The following is a 15,225-nucleotide window of genomic DNA, read 5'->3' as shown; positions in this document are numbered from 1 at the left end:
TATGTTTACATAAAAACCTGTACATACATCCTTACAGAAATTGTACTCGTAATACACAAAAACTGAAAACACCCAGATGTCCTTCAATAGATGAAGAGTAAAGAAATAGTGGAACATCCATAGAATGGAATATCAATCAATCCATAAAAAGAAAATAACCTGTTGAAAGATACAACTTGCATATATCTCCAGAGAATTTTGTGGAGAGAAAATAACATTTTTGAACTGACAAAACTGAAAAACAGATTAATGGTTTCTAAGGAATAAAAGAGAAATAAGCTATAAAAGGGAACCACAGTAAATGCTTGTGGTTATAATGTAAATGTATCTGGATTTGGGGAGGGTTGTTTCTTATTATTGTTATTGTTGTTGTTTGTTTGTTTGTTTTTCTCTTTTAAATCTGGGGATGAACCCAGGGGCTCATACATGGTAGGCAAGCACTCTACCATTGAACACCAGTCCTATTTTTTTTTTTAAATAGGGTTTTAATGTCTTTTACAGGCTTGAACTTGTAATACTCCTGCAAAATTTTCTGTCTTAACTGCATTGGTGTCAATATCCTAATTATGATGTTTTAATTTATCCAGAAATTACCACTGGGGAAACTCAAGTAAAATTTACATGTGCTATTCCTGTATTAATACTTACAACGGAGTGTGAATCTACAATTACCTCAATTTTCTTTTAACTTAAAACATTCCAATGCAAATTTCTCAAGAAAGAATTCACTTGGCTCTTCTAAAAATCTGAAATGTTGGCTCCATCCCAAACATATTCACAAACATAATATTACATAAGCCATGCTCTATAGCAGTGACCACTTTACCTATTTCCACAGATCTTCATAACATCTAAACATACTAGCAATAGTTACCACCATACGCAGATTTTCATATCTGTTTCTGCTACTAGATTATAAGTTTATTGAGGATAAGATACATCTAGTTTATTTTTATGTCCAAAATTAAATTTTTCTTAGTGAACTAATATTTCACTATGTAAAAATCCTGTGTGCCTAGATCTAAGATGTCAAATCTGTATTTAAAAAAAAATTAACTTTCATTGACGAGAAAAGCAAAAATTTTAAAAACAGCAATACATAATTTCTTGAGTCTTACATAAGGGACTATGAAAAATATCAAATATTAGAGAATCCAGACACTAGTGAAGTGTCCGTACTATCTAATGATCAAAGAACATGCCACTTTCTTTGCAAGAAAGACATCCTACAGACTAAAGGTTCAAATTGCAAAAGATTGCACCATTTAAGAAACAGTCTTTCCATGAAAGTTTATAGGCTGTAATAACATAAATTCTTACTCAAATCTGAACTAAATCTGAACTGCTATCAGGCTTCTCTCAACACTTTATCTTGCCTTAGGTTCTCTTGAACTCATTTCCTAATTCCAAATCTTGGGCAATACCTAGAAAATTCCTTATATCAACCTTAATTTTCTGCCTACCTTTAAAAAACAATATTTCTAGATTTCTAATTATGACCCTGGGAACAATATCACATCTAGGAATATACAATGTATTATGTGAAATGTTTTTGAAGCCTAGTTTTATATTCTGAAAAAGTGAATCTATTTTGTTGTCTGAAAGCAATTTTACTAGGAAATATTTCCTTACTGTGGTATTTTTCTCAAAGGCCTTCTCACCATGATAATTTTCTATTAATCTCATAGCAGATTTCAAAATGCAAATTGGTTACTAAGTGGTAATAATTCCAAATAGCTGCTTTGAACAAATGATGCTATACTTCGTTTATCATGACAATGGAAAAAGCTGGTAACAAGAATATATAGGTAGTACTGTGCTAATGGCATCATGGGTAGTGGCAAGAAAAATAATGGCCATTACTATTAATCAAAAAGTCATTGTATACCTGGGATTCTGTGAATATTTAAATATTATATACCGTTTTTATTGACTGAGAAAAGAAATGTTTTTTATTCTGCACATTCTACTGAAAATAGATTCTGATTTTAACATATTATAATTTATATCAATACCACCTGAATTTCTATCATTATTAAAGAAGCTATCTTTAAAAAACAAAAATTAAAAGTCATCATAATAAAATGTGGCTTTTTTCAATGATTTGTAAGTTTCATACACATATAGCTATATTAAAAAAACTCTAATAGTGAAAATATTTCAGAAAAAAAACAATTTTGTATCACAAATGTAAGGTAGTATTGCATGAACCCCTTCTCCCTAAGAACAATTACTGTCAGTATATTTTATCTAGATCATATTACAGACATGTAGCAAAAAATAACAAAGCAGTTCCCCTTATGGAAAAATTAGAATTATCCAAAGCTTTATTTGTTTAGGCATGTGAAATCATGCTACAGGTAGAAAAATAATTTTAAAGTTTTCATAGCAATTATATATATACAAAACTCTATTATATTACCTGCCATATTCTCTAATATATCTGAGCCCCAATCTCCTTGAAACACTGATGTTAAAATATTATCAAACAAATGAAGCTCCTTTGCACCAACAATTTTGTCACGAAATAAGCGCCGTGCTTCATATGCTACAATTTCTAATACATAATCTATCGGATGGTTGGAGGATCCTAAAAAAAAGGCAAAATTTTCTTTAATTGTAATAAAACTAAATTATTTCAAAATGTCTGTTTAATAAAATATTAGAAAGAGTGAGAAACTACATACCATAATTTTGGCATCAGATACATTTTTTTAAAAAAAGAAAAAGAGTTAAAATTTATTTTATTAGTAAAACTATATGTTTTGTGATTTAAATATACATTTAAAACACTATTATCTCTAGTTGTTCAATAAAAATGTCATGATTTCAAAAAGCACATTAAACATAGCTCAAAATCAAATTTTAATAGTGACAGCAATAAATTACTTGAAAGAAGAAATATGATCACTTTTATAAAAATATTTTAAAGTAACCATGATATTTAAATTCAATATTACTACAATTCTAATTTTAAAATACAATTAATTATCATAGAACTTTTACATCTATATCTACCATAACTATATCATAAAAGCATGCACACAAATACACATATACACATACATGAGCAAAACTTACCTCCCTCTAAATCATATCTAAATAAGCCAAGAACCCACTGGGTAAGAATGCAAGGAGTAAAGAAATAGTGGCTATAATCATCAACTGTAAATTTAGCCCGCACCTGAAAAAATATATATATATTGTAAACAATTTGTCGACTTTCTTGAACATAATCATGCTATAATTTTCAGTCACCTTAGACCTTAGAGAATGACAATATCTACCTGTAGGTAGAAACTTACTTAACAGAATTGATTTTATTAGTTATCATATGTAGTCTACAGTATATAAACATTTTAAAACATTATTCTACTAGGGTTTCATAGGTTTCAACATACTGCTAATGTTTGTCTGTGGCAAAAAGAAAAAAGCATAAACAGCCCTGCTAAGAAAGTTCAGGACTTCATAACCTAAACTTCATAAAATGATGGTTGCAGTTCCAAGAGGCTCAAAGATCTAGGCAAGATCCATTTTCTAATGGGGGAAACCACAGAGTTATTTTATGTTCAAAAAGTCATTGAATCAGTCCCAGCACCCTTCCTCAAAAGAGCCTGTCCCTTCTATTCTAGGGAAGAACCATTACTCTTAATCTGATCTTGATTACTCACCATCTTAATTAATTTTTTTTTACAAAGTAACTTCTTGCTTTCCAATGTTACTTTCCCCACTTGTACTCCAATACTATAAAAAGCATCTTTCACATTTTTCCTAACTTGCACATTCTGTCCTTTACCGAGAAAGAACTTCTTTTATCTCCAACCACTTTGTAAATTTCTATTCATTTTTGAAATCTCAGATCAAAATTAACCTACTCCTTAACAACCACCATATATAACAGTTTTATACTCTATAAAACTCAATCCCTCATTAGACTATGAACTTCCATAGTGAGGAGAACTGGTCATCTTTGTACTCAAATGTCTTCTGCATTCTCCATGCCTATTCTTAAGTAATCTTCTCCACTTTATAAAGGAATATACTTTAGACATTTCCTCACAGGTAGAAGGAAAGAAATGAACTCAAATGCTACTGTCAAGTTTGAAGCATGGTTGATGGAAACTGAGAGAAGTCAGGACAAAGGCCAGAGTTTGGAAAGAAAGTGAACACCATTCTAAACATGCTAAATTGGAGCTGAAATCAAAGAAACCATCTAACACTAATTCATTCAACCAACAAATATGTTTTAACCATCTAACACTAATTCATTCAACTAACAAATATGTATTAAATTCCTTTCGGAAACTACACCAGAAATACAATAGAATATATAAGGTACACATTTCACTTATCCTCAAAATGTCCAATCTCTAATAGAAAAGATAAATAAAAAACAGGAAGATAAAGCTAGACATGAAGATGGAAATTAAAGATATATCTCTGGGAACAATAGCAATACATATGAAAATTACAATACAATTGCATATATACCTGTTCATAAACTTGTACCATAGAGCCTGCTAAGAGATAAATTTTTGATGAAGAACCCCAAATAGAATGATTCTTCAAATTTTTATGTAGAACTGCTTCCAAATATGCTCCATAAATTGTTTGTAATTGCTCTCTCTCTGGGTAACTAAAAAAAGAGCATATGAGAAAAAAATGAAATAAATAAATAGTCTAGATTACTATTGTTTTTAATTTTTTTAAGTTGTAGATGGACACTATATCTTTATTTTATTTATTTACTTTTATGTGGTGCTGAGAATCGAACCCAGTGCCTCACATGTACAAGGCAAACACTCTACCACTGAGCCACAACCACAGTCCCTCTAAATTACTATTTTAATGTTAAGTTACAGTAGCAATTGGCAGGGGGTTTCCACAAATTTTTATTGGAACTTTATAATTATATATGATAGTGGAATCTATTATTTTACATATATTAGACAACATAATTTGGTCAATTTTGTTTCCCAGTTCCTCCCTACCACTCCACCCAAGGTCCCATCCTCTTTTCTAATGGTGTTCCTTCTATTTTCATAAGACCCTCCCCCTCTTTCTTTTTCTCTTTTTTCTCTCCAGCTTCCACATATGAGAGAAAACATACAACCACAGACTTTCTAAGTTTTGCTTATTTCACTTAAACTAATGCCTCAAGTTTCATCCATTTTCCTGCAAATGACATAATTTTGTTCTTCTTTATAACTAAGTAAAATTCCATTGTGTATGCATACCATTGATAGACACCTAGGCTATTTCTATGATTTGGTTACGGTGAATTGTGCTGCTATAAACATGGGTATGCATATATCACTATTATACACTGACTTTAATTCTTTAGGATAAATATCAAGAGTGGTATATTTGGGTCATGTGGAGATTCCATTTCTAGTATCCTGAGGATTTTCACAGTGGCTCTATTAATTTACAATCCTACTAACAACATAAGAGTGTTCCTTTTTTCCCTACACCCTCTCCAGCATTTATTTTTATCTATATTCTTAATGACTATCATTTTAACTGGAATGAGATGGAATCTCAGTATAGCTTTGATTTGCATTTCTGCAACTGCTAAAGATGTTGAACATTTTTCATATATTTGTTGGCCCTTTGTATTTCTTATTTTGAGAAATGTCTGTTTAGTTCATTTGCCCATTAACTGACTGAATAATTTATAGTGGTTTTCAACTTGAAATGTTCTAAGTCCCAGATAGCCAAAGGCTAAGACTAGGCTCATGGTTCCTGTTTTCACTTGAATCAAATTAAATCCCTAAGTATATATTGTCAAAAAATGTAAGTCCTAGTTGGGGATTCCAATGAAATTATTTAAAGACAGATTGTTGGAAAAACCACTGATCTTTAGAAAGCAGCAAAAGGAAAATCAGACTTATAAAAAATATTTTGAAATAAGTCATATCTATATATAAGGCAGAATCCATCTCAGAATTATAAAAATAGAAACAACAGATAAATAAAGAATTAATCTCTTTCTCCAAAACAAAATTAATTTCCATACAGCTTAATTGATAGAGTCAAATTTCAGAAAGAGGAACATTAGTAGATGAAGTGCAATTAGTTTGAAAGCATAAAGACAGAGTTTGGTACAGCAAGACTGTAATAAAATAGGAGACAGTGCCATAATTGGAAAAATTCAGGATATACTGTAACAACTACAGATATGGATTGCAGAAATGGATAGATGTATTAGTGCTGAAGACATCAACCATTAACATAACCTAATTCTCTGATTTAAATCTCTTTATTTCAAAAAATCTTCAAAAATTGAATAGTGCTTTTTGTTTTGTGAAACACATAAAACATTTAAATCTAAAATATACCATCTTTACATATTCAAAAGAAATAAAATCAGTATGTTAAAGAGACATCTGTACTCTCACATGTATTACATCACTATTCACAAGGGCCAAAAAATGGAAGCAACCTAAAAGCCCATCAACAAATGAATAGATAAAGAAAATGTGGTATATAAATGCAATGAAATACTATTCAGCTATAAAATGAATGAAATCCCTCATTAGCAACAGCATGGGTAGAACTGGTTATGTTAAGCAAATTAAGTAAGGCACAAAAAGACAGATACTGTAATATCTTTCATATATGGAATCTTAAAATATTGATCTCATAGAAGTTGAGAGTTGAATGGTGGTTTTCAGAGGCTGAGTATAGTAGTACAGAAGTAGTAGAATAGGGAGAGAGGGAGGAAGGGAAAAAGATTGATCAATGAGTACTAAATTAGAGCTAGATGGGTATAAAAAGTTCTAGTGAGCTTCTGCATAGTAAGGTGACAATGGATAACAACAATGTATTGTATACTTCAGAAAGCTAGAAGAAAGGATTTTTTAATGTTTTCTCCATAAAAAATGATAAGACTAAGGAAGTATATATATTTAACCTAATTTAAACATTATATAATGTATACATGTATCAAAACCTACATGGTAACCCAGTAATACGTACTATATTTATATTGCATATTGTTAAAACATTTTGAATTAAAAAATTAAAATCTACCACTTTAATTCCTGATACTGATACTTTAAAACACAGACTATACAAAACAGTCCTCATTTCCTTATATATTTCTAAAACATAAAATGATTTGATTAAAGCCTTTATCATCCTAAATTATTAGTTTGGGAAGGCTAAGAAAAAAATATCAGAGTTTAAGTTTGACCATTTTACCAGTGGAAACCTTTAAATAAGATGTAATTATATATAATGTCTCTTCAAATTAAAAAAACAAAACAAAACACTAAGATACATACTCTACAGCACAAAGACGAACAATAGAAGTAAATCTGGTAGTAAGCTTGTGTCTTCCCAGTCTTCCTCCAGCTGACATAGAAGCTACAATTTGAATATTTTCTAAACCAACCCATTCCAAATTTTCATCATAAAATCCTTGATACGTCAAAACCTATTTGAAAATAAATGCATTTTAAAATGTTTATACTTTAGATTTTCTAATCAGAATATTTTGTCTGAATTTCAATGATTTCCAAATGTAATTATCATCCTCTAATAACTCAAGAATTTAAGATTGAAATATATTTAAAATTCTATAACACTGAAAAATAATACAGTACAATCTGAATTTAATGTTAGCTGAATTATCTTCATTTTAAAACCATTTTTCTTGCCAGTAAACATAAAAATCCAGATGATATTATAAATCTATTAGCAATTATACAAAACAAAATATCAGGAATGGGGGAAAATATTTTGGCTTTTTCCTATATTTTATCATATTCTGCAGTTACATGGTAAAGCTAAATAAGCATAGTGAACTCTACGAATTTGGCATTTCTAATGAGATTTGAATAACATAAAGGAAAAAATCCTGCACACTGTATAAGAATGTGTGATTTTGAATTCTGAGGCAAAAAGGGAGACTAATGGATTAAAGCTGACAGAAAGAGGTATGGATCAAGAAAGTATAACTGCTGTCAGATAAATGCATACATACAAAAATAAAGCAAAAAATTCTCCAACTTCAATACCATCCCCAGCTTCTGCTTTCCTCCTTGTTTTTTTTTTTAAATAAAAAAGGACAGGAGATAAATGTGGAATAAAGGTTGTTACTTTCCCTGTCATATATTATTTCAATGTAATACAAATTTCTAAAGGAAGGAAAATGAAAGAAACCAACCTAGAACAAGTTCACTCCATGAATTCAATTTCCATGACACACACTAAATAAAACTGGCCCTAAAGAATAAAAGCAGATTTTCTATCTAGAAGAAAAATTATTGGAATTAAACTGTTTCCAATTATACCAAATTATACCATGTAACAAGACTTACCTGCTGTAAGAAAGCTACCAATGTACTGGTCCCCCATTTATCAAGCTTAGGAAGGTTGATATCTTTTAAGTACAAAACAAGTCTTTCACAGTCCTTTGGTCTATATACTCGACCAGTATTAGTACTGATTACCATACAAGTCTGGCTCAATTTCTGCAGGAGATGCCGAGAAGTAGTTTGTGCACTACAGTGAATTGTAGCAATCTGAGTGGACCGGAGTTGAGAAAAGGCATACCTGAGCAGCATCCTGCAAAAGATATATGACATTTGACTTTGAAAATATGACCAACATATATTTTCTATTTCAATATAGGACTTTTATTTTACAAGTATTTTAATTTCTAAATTATTATGATGATGTTTAAAATGAAAATGGAAAACATGGATATGGTATCCACTATTATCACTGTAACTTTTTAAATTTTAGATTAGAAAATAAATGTATATTTTAAGGTACTACTGAGTTTTTTTTCAGCCAGAACAGTCAAAGTTCTCAATAATTTGGTTTGATAAACTATATATAGAATATAATAATTCTGTTTCCCTACAGTTGAGGGAAAGATTTTAAGTTCTCCTAGATTAAAAAAAAATATATGATTTTATAGAATTTTTAAATGACTACTCTCCTAACAGAAATATAAAACTAATAATTCACAGATTCTTTATTTACAAAACTACACCCTATAAGCCTTAAAAATAGATGTATTCTACTAAATTAAAAGCTAAATCAAGAGCTGCAAAAACAAAAAAAGCAAATAACAATAAAAAAGCTAAACAGAGAACTAACTTCAACATTTAAATTTTATAATTAAAACGCATGGTAATTTACATCTAAGATATTTATTTCTTATGATTGTATGCATATAATTAAGAGTAACTTCTCAGATTGTTCTTTTTCCATTAGAAATCATATAATCAGGCAAATGACATATTCTTCTCCAAAATGATGTTTTTCACAAATACTGACAAAAGACTCCTCCATAAAAATATACATGTTATTATATACATGTTATTTTAAACAAAAGAAATATAAAAACTATTAAATAATTGGGAAAGAGGGACATAAATCCACAATATCCACTCTGTCAATAATCTTCTTACCCTTTGCCACATCCTTCTGGTCCTACGAGAATAAATGGCTGTTTGGTACCAGAACTTAACCAAGGTTTGAAATAATCTAGACCTCGTTGCATATCAGGGGTCTGAATAACTGGTAGAGCTTGGCCATTACTGAAATCATCAGCTGTCAAGTTTTCTGGCTTCTTCAGCACATAAGATGCCAACTGACCTCTACTTGATTCATAGTAGGTGTCCATTGGTTTGTGAGGGTCTGGAGGAGATTCTTGCGCCCAATTAAAAACCTTAAAAAGAAAGAGTTGCGGTAAGTTTTTATGTACTCCAAACAGAATGTGTAATAATTTTTTTTTCCTGGTACTGAAGATTAAAGCTAGGGGCACTTTACCAGTGAACTACATCCTCAGTCACTTTTATTTTTATTTTGAGACAGAGTCTCATTAAGTTGCTGAGTGTCTTACTAAATTACTGAGGTTAGCTTTGAACTTGGGATCCTCCTGCCTCAGTCTCTTGCTTGAGTTGCTGAAATTACAGGCATGCATTACTGTGCCTGGATGAATGCATAAAATTTTCTAATTCTTCCAAGTAAACATCCCCAAACTAAATCATCTTAGTGCCAAAAAAAAAATTTACATACACTAAACCTACTTACAAGCAAAATTAATAATTAAAGTGATACTTCATCTTCACTATTTTTCTCTAAATGATCATTTAATAAATAAAAGTACCTAGAAGATACCAACTTAGTGGTATAAAATATTCAACTTTTAATGGAGTTCTTATAAACACCAAATCATTAATTGTACAGTATAGGCATCCTAAAATCCCTCATTTCCAACATATCTTAGTACTACACACTTCGGTGCTACCACTACTATGCTCTATGTGTTATTCTTTTCCTTAATACTGTAAACTCTTATCTGTGCAGATGTAAAGCAGAATTCAAATATGATGCTGCTCTTCAACATTATTTTAAACTTTGGCAAGAGAGTCTCTGCTTCAAAGCAGCTCATAGAATAGCACTGAGTGGTAACAATGACAACAGAATCAACAGGATAGTCATGGTAATGGAAACAGAATAGAGAAAGCAATAAATGGTGCTATTAAATAAGCATCAAAAAGAGAAAAGAAGCTGAAATATAACGCTGGAGGCCAACAGAAAGAAAATCCCTTATGGTGTAGAATTTAACTTTATAAAAAAATTGACTAAAAATATAAATATCTTAAAAATATTTATTAATTATTAATTCATCTTTCTATTGCTAATTGCTTAAACTTTTCTATTTAAAGAGATGATAAAATACTTTATTATTCTGAGATTAAAAAGCAATAAAATAATTATATTTATCCATGTGGTTCCTAACGTCTCACATTTTTATGTCCCACATTAGCCTATTAAAACATTTTATAAAATTTTAACATCATAAAATAGTAAATATATACACATATACATAAATGTACTATTACTCTACTGAATGCATAATTTCTAAACTTGAAAGTTCTATACCTTATAATTTACAAATCATTTTATTTGGGCAAAGAGCCAATGAAAAATTAAAGAAAAATGTTGACTGTATAAAGGCTTTAAATATATTACCTCTTTGGTAAATTCCAGACGTGATTTCATATTCAGATTTCCACCAAGTCCCCTTATGAGATTAATAATAAATTGGTCATGTTCTTTGCATCCATGTAGATGAGACAAACCATTCATCACAGTCCCAACCAAACTTGTTTCTACCACATAGTCATTCTGTTGATTGAAATCCATAGTACAAACAGACAAAGGGCAAATATTAATTGGTAAAGTGAGAATCACACAAATTGACATTCACATATCTTTTCAAAAAAAACTCTTAAATTCATCCTTCCAATCAAGTGGTAGGAAGTTTGAATTTTATTCTATTTATTATTTTAAAAATAAAAATAATAAAAACTTAATTATATATTTTATTCAATAAATGCTAAAGTCCTCAAATAAATACATGGTTTGTCTACTTCTAACCCTGAAATCTATAAGAGTAAATTAAAGGGAGTATTGGTCCAAAAAATATTGTTGTTCATCTCCTCTTGCTGATAAAAAGAACTAGAAGCAAAAGCTGTAATAATGACTCCAGGAAAAAAAGGGGAGACTAAGAAAAGTCAGTTTAAATGCAAATAGTTTGGAACTTCCTCTATAAGCAGAATTTTAAAATACAACTTTTAGATTTTGGTGGTATAGATTGTTTTAATGTGTAAGCCTCTGGGCCATTGGTAAGTGCTAAGGAGTTCAGATGACATATTTCTCATTCTTTATATAAATACTTACTTAAAACCAATCATACATTAGGATCTGCATGTGGTGTTAGATTTGAAAAAATTAAAAATGCATTAAACATAGTCCCTGTCTTCACAGAATTGAAGCCCAGAAGAGGAAATGGTTAGTATGTTGTAATAAGAGGTACAGGGTGTTGTGAGAAACAGTAACTTAAATTAAAGGTTCAAGTCCTCTTTGTAAAAAGTGTCATTTAAGCTAGTATCTGAAGGATAAATTCTATCTGGTCATGCAGAAAACACAACACCTGAAAGGAAAACTTATATATGTCAAAAAAAGCTTAACCTGGAGGAAGCAAAGAATCAGTGATTTATTTATTTTTATTTGTTTTTCATTTCATTTCCTTTTGCAGTCTAGGGATCAAAACCAGGAGTCCTTTACCACTAACCGACATACATAGCCCTTTTTGTTTTTTACTTTTAGACAGCTGTTGAAGCTGGCCTTGAACTTTCAATCCTCCTGCCTCAGCCTTCTGAGTTGCTGGGATTACAGGTATGTGCCACCATACCTGGCTGGAATCAATGGTTTAAGTCAGAGAAGGCCAGAGGGCAGAAATAGGCCATGGTAAATAACAAATCTTAATTTCACTGTCTTTAGAGTGGTATTAGTAAGAGATTAAAATGAAACAATTTACATTCTTAAAAGATCACTCTGCCTGTATAATGAATAATTTGAAGAAAAGAAAAATGGAAAGAAGAGTGGGAAGAATTGAAAAGATAGGTAGAAATCCAGGTAGTTAGGTCTACAACTAAATGTGAGATAAAGGAAACTTTCATACTTTCATCTATAACATCTTAATGGCTGAACTAATAAAGGAAAGCAAAGTCTACTCAAAAATAAAATTTCAGTATTTGACTAGAACATTCATTATGTTATATATCATACCATGAGAATGGTGAACAAAGCAAAAGAAAAAACTCTCAACACCCACACATATCCAAAAACAAGCCTCAAACAAAAACAATGACTTGATCTCAAACAAAAGCAGTTTATTTTCTAACTGCATCTTTGGTTATCTATGGCTAATAATTTTATCCTGTCTTCATATCTACAGTCAAATTGATATACATACATAAATATATTCCATTTAGTATTATATTATACATTCTAATATTAATATCAGGTAAGTAGATGATCTCCAGGTATTACATTAGAGTCTTATCAGGTTTGTAGGTTTTATTAATGGCATATCTACCAAAAAGTGCCACAAATAGGCATCAAAGCTAAATTAAGTAAGCACAACCACTATCATTCACTCACAACCCTGTTAATATCAAATTTCCAGGGAAATGATAAGGAATATGACAGGTATGGTCCTTGCACTAAAGGTGCTTAGAGTTAAATATAAATAGATAATTGTAAGGTAGTAGGCAGATATTGTATGTTGCTATAATAAGCATGTAGGAAGAGTGGGGACTGGTCAGAGTGGTTCTTCTTTGAGACCCCCCAAAGAAACCTATTTCACTTGTAGCATTTCCTCACAAATCCATATTGCTTTGTAAGGATCAAATCCCTATTTCATACTTACCAAGAAAAGAAAAAGGTTGTAAAAACTAAAGCAAGATCTCCATTTCTGTATATATTTGGTTTAATCACAAGATACTAACTTCTAAATAAAATTCAGATTAAAAATCAGATACTTTCAAAATATTTACTGCTAATTATCTCCTCTGTTTTGTATTGATAGGTTAAGTTTTTCATAAAAGTAATGACATGAAAGCAAAAATGAATCCAAATAATTTTATCCTGTCTTCATATCTACAGTCAAATTGATATACATACATAAATATATTCCATTTAGTATTATATTACACATTCTAATATTAATAGCAGGTAAGTAGATGATCTCCAGGTATTACACGTAAAATATCTGGAAACCTTCAAGGATCATCTCTGCATGCTAAACTTCTACTCATGCTTCAATTAAAAATCAAATATGATCTATTTTAAAACTTTTCTAAGGGCTGAGGTTGTAACTCAGTGGTAGAGTGCTTGCCTAGCATGTCTGAAGCACTGGGATCAATTCTCAGCATTGCATGTAAATAAATAAATAAAGGTTCATCAACAACAACAAAAATAAAACTCTTCTAAAAAAAAACAGTAATATATTCCCATCCTGTTGCACTGTGATTATCTGTTTATACAGCATTTTCCTCCACTACATAGACTTTGATCAAGGAAAGGGACTACCCTATTAATCTTCACCTTTCAAAATCTCTCTAGTATCATGTTTGACCATGTATTAGTTAATTCACTTCTGCTGGATAAATAAATGTCCCCTAAATTATTGTAAATAACTCACCATCATTTTCCTACTTTAATACTAGCTTATTATTGTGTTTAACATGATATATATGTAGATATTGATTGACATAGTAAAATGTGACAGCAAGATGGTTTTGCTAATGAAAAATAAAAAGACATCCCAATATTAAAGATTTTTAGGTAAAGCATTCAAGATATTGTAAATGGAAAAATTAAAGTATTTTTAAAATTAATGTAATCAAGATTTATGCCAAAAGACACAGGGGGATGGCAAAGACAACAAATACTTCTCTCCCCTTCTCCCCAGGTTCCAGCAGAGCTTTGCCATAAGACAGCAAAATGCAAGCATCACTCTTCATCATCATCATTATACGTGTCACTTCAATGATTAATTATGAAATATTAGGTTCAATTTACCTGCTTTAAAACCCATTGTAAAGCCTTTTCAAAATAATCCCTAATCCAGTTTTCAAGATTATTCCTGTATTTAGCAGGCTGATTCCTCAACCAAGATTTTATCAGAGAATCAACATCTGTCTCTTCATCACTGAAACAGATTAACACAAACATGTAAATTACTTAGGAAGAAACTGTCAATTTATTTTCACATAAATTTCTGCTACATTAAACATTATTCCACACAAATATTTTATCCTCTAGCACACAAGATTTGACGTTGATATATATGTGTATGTATAATAATTAATATCACTCCAGTGCACTATTAAAACTTCCCCATTTTCAGAAGGTCAAGGATCACAAAGTTTCTCTCATAAGTGGAAGCTAGAGAAGAAAAAGGAAAAGAAAGGTAGTGGGAAGGGATTTCATGAAAATTGCAGGAGATCAGTAGAATAGAGGAAAGTGACCGGGGAGAAGAAAGAGGGGAGGTAAAGGTGAAATACTGGGAAATGATACTGGTCAAATTATACTGTTATATTGCATGCAAGTATGAATATATACAACGAAAATCACCATTATGTACAACTACCATACACCAATAAAATATGTAGGGAAATAAAAAGAGACCAATGTGGCCTATTACATAGCAAGCGCTCAGCAAATATCTGCTAAAGAATGAATTAAGCCCAAAGCTATGACAGAATTGAAATACATAGAAACCTAAAAAAGTTAATATGTATTTGTATTTTCATGAAATCATACAAATTCATTATGCCTCTCATAAATAATACCTACCTCACAAACAATTTTACAACCCTCTTTAGCAATGTATGATTTTTTTTCTGC

General features: G+C 30.5%; 1 protein-coding gene across 4 annotated transcripts in view; it reads right to left on the bottom strand.

The window, feature by feature from the left end:
- Dync2h1 (dynein cytoplasmic 2 heavy chain 1) overlaps nucleotides 1–15,225 on the bottom strand; it is a 329,197-nt gene that overhangs the window by 245,229 nt on the left and 68,743 nt on the right. For 3 of the 4 annotated variants that reach the window (XM_005329090.4, XM_078046934.1, XM_005329089.4), the window contains exons 40-47: nucleotides 14,398–14,527; nucleotides 10,999–11,154; nucleotides 9,429–9,688; nucleotides 8,328–8,574; nucleotides 7,290–7,441; nucleotides 4,492–4,636; nucleotides 3,082–3,184; nucleotides 2,423–2,590 (exon numbers count right to left, since the gene is read on the bottom strand). In XM_005329090.4, coding sequence (XP_005329147.1) covers nucleotides 2,423–2,590; nucleotides 3,082–3,184; nucleotides 4,492–4,636; nucleotides 7,290–7,441; nucleotides 8,328–8,574; nucleotides 9,429–9,688; nucleotides 10,999–11,154; nucleotides 14,398–14,527 — 1,361 coding nt within the window. The remainder of the gene's footprint in view (nucleotides 1–2,422; nucleotides 2,591–3,081; nucleotides 3,185–4,491; nucleotides 4,637–7,289; nucleotides 7,442–8,327; nucleotides 8,575–9,428; nucleotides 9,689–10,998; nucleotides 11,155–14,397; nucleotides 14,528–15,225) is intronic. The other variant, XM_040285143.2, reaches the window with a different exon arrangement.

The sequence above is a fragment of the Ictidomys tridecemlineatus genome, chromosome 4 (assembly GCF_052094955.1).
Source record: "Ictidomys tridecemlineatus isolate mIctTri1 chromosome 4, mIctTri1.hap1, whole genome shotgun sequence".
Taxonomy (NCBI): Eukaryota; Metazoa; Chordata; class Mammalia; order Rodentia; family Sciuridae; genus Ictidomys; species Ictidomys tridecemlineatus.
This window is presented reverse-complemented; position numbering and strand designations above follow the sequence as displayed.